Consider the following 6,467-nt stretch of genomic DNA (forward strand, 5'->3'; position numbering starts at 1 on the left):
TTATATAGGTAATCATTTAGAGAAAAATTGATTGTTCCGAAGCATCAAAGTTACGGATGTTTGAAGTATAAGTAATAATTGCATTGTTTCTTATTTGTACAGTTGATTATAATAACTTCTGTTGCACCTTGATTTAACGAATTGCTTTTTCTTTCCTATTAAAACTAATTTTTTTAATTTTTCGTTCCGTTCAAAAAAATGTATATGGTTTCAATCTGTTTTTTATAAACATAAATCATTTTCAGCATTTTTTGCAGAAACAATAACATTGATTAAATAATATCTTTAAAACAATAGAGAAACTAGCTTAACAAATAAAACTTAATAAATAACAATAAAGAAAAAGTAATTAAATATTATGAAAACATTTCTACAATTTTGATAGTTAACAAATTTTATTCCTGTTTCATTCATATATTTATATGCAGTTTTTTTTTAATTTTCAAGCATTACTTTATGTTACATAGATATCTATGGATCAATATCATTATATATATATATATATATATATATATAATATATAATATAAATATTATATATATATATATATATATATATATAATGATATTGATCCATAGATATCTATAATGTATTAATATGTACTATTTATACTATTTTACACTAACAAAAGGAGGTAATAAAATGAATCAATTAAAGAAATACGAGTAGTTAAATGGTAAAATGAACCATTGAAAATTTTAAGATTGTTGGATGTTTTGCAAAAAAAAAATAAATGTTAAACTTAATTTTAATTTCCGTAAAGATGTAACACGTATTAGAAGATAAAAAATATTATATGGGTAGGCACATAAAATAATGTATAAAATAGACAAAACAATAGTAAAAAGAATGTAATGAGTTTCAAGAGGACATATATATTACTGCCATATTGTAAAATATATTTAGTATCTATTTAAAGCAAAATTTATGTTACAGATATACATTTATGAATGTTGTATATAATATTATGCGAATATTATATATTAAAAAATTATTATTATATATATGTATGTATATATGCATACAATATTTCGTGCATTATGTATATGCGTAAGATAGCGTGCGCGCGCGCGTGTGTGTGTATGTGTGTTTGTACTGTCCATTTTTATTGAAATTTACTATGTTTTGTACATAAATTATAATTATGGTCTAGATCAAATCATAAGTGTCTTGTTTTTAATCCAATCAAGGAAAATTGTATGGTTGGTCAGTGGAAAATAATTCGAGGACGAAGATCGGAACATCCTGGATGTTGCCGTGTTCATTTTACTAAACCGGTCTTGCATAGTAGATTTTTAAAAACTAATACAGAGGATTCACATAAAAGGAGGTGCTCTGGGTATATCGTCGTAAATGCGGTGCTGCATCCGAAGAGACTATATACGTACGCAGAGACTTTATTTCAATTCCCATCGTTACAATAATTTAAGTGAGTTTATATCTAAATCTCGTACTCTATTTTATATTACTCTAAAATAATGCAAAAAAATCTATAAACTTTGAAAGTATGAAATATATAATCTTGAAGATAAGCAAAATAATTCGGAAATAATAATTCAAATTAATATTATAGTGTATTATCTAATTCTTATAAAAATGGGTTTTCTTTTGGTAAATTTCTTTTGTTAAACGAAGTTTAATTACATTATAAAATAAATATAAATAAATGTATATATATATATATATATATATTTAAATTAATATTAAATTTTTTAATTAAATTTAAAAAACTACTGAATATATTCTCGTTAATACAATTAAATGTAGTTATTTGTACAATAACTATAAAAGTAATAAAATCCTATTGTTAATAAACTTAAAATTTTCATCGTAGCTCTACAAAATGTTGTCGTTCGCAAAAACGCTGCCGGTGCTTTTCATCTTGCTGCAGATGGGTTGGGCCGAGGAGAAAAGGTCATCGGAGCTCGACTTCAAGTCGTCCCCCTTGGAGAACACGAACTATCTGCAGCGAATTCATATCTATAATGAGGACAACTTCGAGAAGTTCTTCCTCCTCTCGTCGAATTATCCATCGAAGCTGAGCTTTAGGGCGAGTAGTATCCCGGATTACAAGTACGATGCTTTCATCGAGAGACTCTCCTTCAACAGCAACAGCAGGAAGATCTGCTCTTTCCCAGTTTTTGGCTACGATCCTACTACTTATTACATCCGATTGGAGTCCACTAATAATGATTATGAGATTTTCCAGGTCATCAAGACTTATGACAATCCAGCCACTAACTTAATCGATATTTATATTATAAATATGGCAAACTGCCAATACACCAAAAACGAGGTCCTTAAGGGATACGACTACTTTAATTATGGTGGCAGTTTTCTCGTCTATAATCCCCGGTATGCTTTATTATACAAAAAATAGATAGTCCATCGATACTTTACACTATTTTATATGTTAAAATAGTCTTATAGCTTTGAGTGGATAATGAGTTATTATATAATGCTTTCTTGATATTGCTGTTACTTAATTGTTTATATCACACAATAGGCAATAATAGTTGATCAACAATGTGAAGGTTTCAAAATTACATTAAGATGAAATATAATATCTTCACAAAATTATATATCTCGTAATACAATTGAGATTACGTAGAGAGTATTGATATTTTTTTACATTTATCAATTGAAATAAACTTTCCAGGAATGAGGACTATTTTGACTTTTTTTCGTTTAATGGTCAAGAAACGTGCGGCTCCTACATTTGTAAGCACACTTATAACTTTGCCAAGCAGTCATTTGGCAAACCCATGGCATTCGGCTTTTCCAACAATAATCCTAACACGAAATTACTGTACATCGGCTCGTCGTCCGACCAAGGCTATTTTGCAATTTCGAAAAATGGGAATAAATACTTCTTATATTCACTGACATCGAATGGTGATACTATAAACACTATTAATGAGTCTTACGACAAGATGCTCAAACTATTAAGAGTATCCACTTCTTATGGTTAGTTTATTATATTATGAATATTTTCCAGTTAGTAAATTCGACTACTTATGCAAAATGATATATTAATTAATTCATAAAAATAGATTAGTAATAAATACGTAATTGTCTAATATTTTCTAATGGAGCTACAGAGTGGTCGTTTTAAACAAAAGTATTAATTATCGAATGACGTATTACAAAATTTCCGCAATATTATTTTTGTTATTTAATTAACGTAAAATCAATCGCTTATCATATCACTCATATTAAACACTTCAAAAACTTAAATAAAAATTCTTAAAAATTCATTGAAATGTGCTAATGAGCAGTATCAAATCTATTTACTGTATCTTTGATAAGCATTTAAGAGGATTCAAATATTTACATCTTGCTAATCGTAAGGTTCTTTCTTTTTTGAATTCTAAATTCAACACAGAACCTAAAGAATTTTTACCGTGATGAGTAATTATCTTCTGAATTCATCTTGTTTAAAGTCATTGTCGTTCTATTATTTTTGTAGGTACCTTCGGAGCCTGTTACTTCCTCGAAGGCAAGGAGAAGGAAGTATTCTGTCTACAGTTCGATAACAAGTTGAATTATAAATTCAATAAAAGCCTGAACTTAGATTACGAAACGAAGCATCTCGCGATATACAATCTGAATCGGGACGGTCTTCTATTACTTTCTACCTACTGTGAAAATAACGAATATGAGAAGTGCCAGGAGTTTCGGCTAACCAAGTTTGATAGTACCGGCGCATATAGCGAGTTCTCCAAATTCAGAGATGCGACCTGCTTTTCTAAGAAGCACCAGTTTACCTTCTTTGAAGAGGATGGTAATATCTGCTTATTCTACATCTGCGACTCGCAGCAGGAGAAGAATACCAGTTATGATTACATCATTAGGTCTAGGTGCTTTTAAACCTACGAGCTAAGACGATTGTTCGGATGTGCATTAGATCGGTTAAAAAATAAAATAAGATACAATTTGTCAAAAATATTTTGACATTGTATTTTGACTTGTAATTAAGTAGCTGTATCAAGTTATTCATAAAATAAGTGTTCTTACAAAAATACTGACTGTAACAATATTAATATAAAATAAAAATGAAAAATTGCTTATTATTATTCAAATAATTATGACCTTTAATTTCATTATCTTTATAACAATTTCTCATTTACTTCTACTGTCATATAAATTTTAAATAAATTTTTACCACAATAGTCTTGACCATAAAATACCCTAGACCATAAAATAGAATATTAATTAGAAATATTTGTATTCAAACTTATAATTTTGTTAATTTAATTTTATTACTTAATTAGTGAATTTCGGTGTAACTGTTTTTCTTTAAAATCTGTAATTTTTTAAAAGCCATATAATAAATAATTCTAACATAAAGGTTATATACAACTATCCATACCATACATAATTATATAAACAATAATTTCTAAGATTGCATTTGTAAGCCATAATTGCTATGGCATAATTATAAAAGCATAATTATACGATCAATGAACTCAAAATACACATTTTCAATATCTAAAGATAAAAAAAAATAATTTTCGAAAATTATCGATTTCAAATAATAACATTATTTTTAAAGCAGCATTAAATAATATAGTTAATTTAAAATAATTTTTAATAATGAAATTTAAATTAATATAAAATCTTTAGAATCTAATTCATTTACAACTGTTTTACTGATAATGGCGTCGATGCTATACTATATTATATTAATGTATTTATTTATACGCAAATCAATTATTACCATTACATTGATATTTGCATCTTTTAAATAAAATCATTAATTTGAATATAATTCGAAGAATAAAGTAAATTGTCCGATGTCATCTTTTTACAATTGTAATTGTAATTACAATTGTACTTGTTTATTATTAATAGTAATATGTAATAGAATAATAATATGAAATAGATTATCTTTCTTTGAAATATATTATATTATTGCATTCCAAAAAAAACTAAAAATTATTTTTTTCTCTTTCAATAATATCAATTATTTAAACGACAATGATAAATAAACTTCATTATAGCTATTTTTTGAAGTGCACTACTGAAACTAAACTATTGTGGGAATACATATTAATTATAAAAGTCAGTGGTTGTGTATTGATTAATATCAAAATCGCTCATTGTAAAATGAAGCGGAACACCAACTAATCATACAGGCACACCAACCACATGCGCTACTAAAATCTCCAACGTGTAAAAGTCAGAACCAGAATAATTTTCGCGTTCAGGATAAGGAAAATTTTAATATCTCTACACACTTCGATCCTGTCGATAATTGCTTTGAACGACCGTTATAACGAAGGCCGCCACTCGTTACGAGTTGCTTGAACCGGTTGTGCAAGAACTGCGCGACATTAACTACGCCGAGGTTCAAGGATAGTCGCGACTAACAGAAAATTTATCTGGTTTTCACACGCCCGTGAGCTCGCGGTCATTATCCTGGAGGATTACAGAGAGAAATAAAATAGCAATCTTCATAATTTTGTTCGTTTTATGGAGGATATTGAGCGTCGACGGAAATGCTCGCTTTCATTCATCGATTATTTAAACGATTGTCATCGCTTGTTTTTACAGCCAGACAAATAAAAAGTTGTGTAATGTGTACATCAACAATGTTTTTCCTACTAATTTGACGCTATAACATATTTCGAATAAAATATGGGAAAGGGCCGTAGTTTAAAATTTATAAAGTCATTTTTATAGACTTCATTTTTTTTTTTACATCAATAAATATCATTTATCTTTTCTTCTTGAGAATCTTATTTCTCAAATTAGAAGGTAAGCTAATATATGTGATATATTTTATACTTTGTACTATAGAGAAAATCCCAACCCATCTAATTCCTTCATATTTAAAATTTATAATAACATATTTCAACAATCATTGATGTTGGTATTAAAGAAAGGATTTCACTTCGGTGAGCGATACATCGGCCATTATATGATATATTAGATAGTTCACAATTACCTAATAAGCCTGGAGTGCACGCGTATCAACAGGGAAAGGCGGAAAATTTTATCCTGAAATGATATAGAGAGGAGAGGCAAGGATTAAATTAACAGGGTCTCATGAATGTGAAACACGGCCACGCCTTGAATCAAAATCTCTCGCCATTCGAATACTCTAAGATATGTAACGGCCTTTCGCCACGTTTCTTTTTTCACTTTTTGTTGCAAGTCTCGAACGATTTGTAATATTTGTCGTACACTAATTTTCACGGCCAGCCGATCAAACGAAACAAATTTATTTTCTTATCAATTGTAATATTTTATAATATTATTGTAGTGTGAATAGTAATAATAATTGAATGAAAGATTAACAGAATCAAAATAATTTTCTTTAATTTTAATTATTATGTAGTGCATGAATTTCCATGTGTACTGAGACTCATACCATATGATGAACACATTATATTGCCATAGTATTTTATAAACTTCATTACACATACATGTACGATTAAAAGGCTTATTGCTAATTTTCTTCT

The 6,467-nt window shown here is 28.1% G+C and overlaps 1 protein-coding gene across 1 annotated transcript; it reads left to right on the forward strand.

Annotated features, from left to right (window-relative positions):
• Positions 1 to 1,596: 1,596 nt before the first annotated feature.
• Positions 1,597 to 3,945, forward strand: LOC105365996 (uncharacterized). Its single transcript, XM_011504301.1, has 5 exons — positions 1,597 to 1,611; positions 1,835 to 2,355; positions 2,660 to 2,967; positions 3,318 to 3,351; positions 3,444 to 3,945. The coding sequence occupies exons 1-5, from the start codon at positions 1,597 to 1,599 to the stop codon at positions 3,868 to 3,870; spliced, it is 1,305 nt and encodes a 434-aa protein (XP_011502603.1). The 3' UTR covers positions 3,871 to 3,945.
• The last annotated feature ends 2,522 nt before the right edge of the window (positions 3,946 to 6,467 follow it).

Source organism: Ceratosolen solmsi, unplaced genomic scaffold, assembly GCF_000503995.2.
Source record: "Ceratosolen solmsi marchali unplaced genomic scaffold, CerSol_1.0 scaffold10, whole genome shotgun sequence".
NCBI lineage: Eukaryota > Metazoa > Arthropoda > Insecta > Hymenoptera > Agaonidae > Ceratosolen > Ceratosolen solmsi.

What these genes read in the sequence shown, in the direction of transcription:
- LOC105365996 (XM_011504301.1), top strand. An exon ending in AAGAGTATCCACTTCTTATG is followed by an intron (nt 2,968 to 3,317) that starts GTTAGTTTATTA and finishes TAAGCATTTAAG; the next exon opens with AGGATTCAAATATTTACATC. An exon ending in TACATCTTGCTAATCGTAAG is followed by an intron (nt 3,352 to 3,443) that starts GTTCTTTCTTTT and finishes TCTTGTTTAAAG; the next exon opens with TCATTGTCGTTCTATTATTT.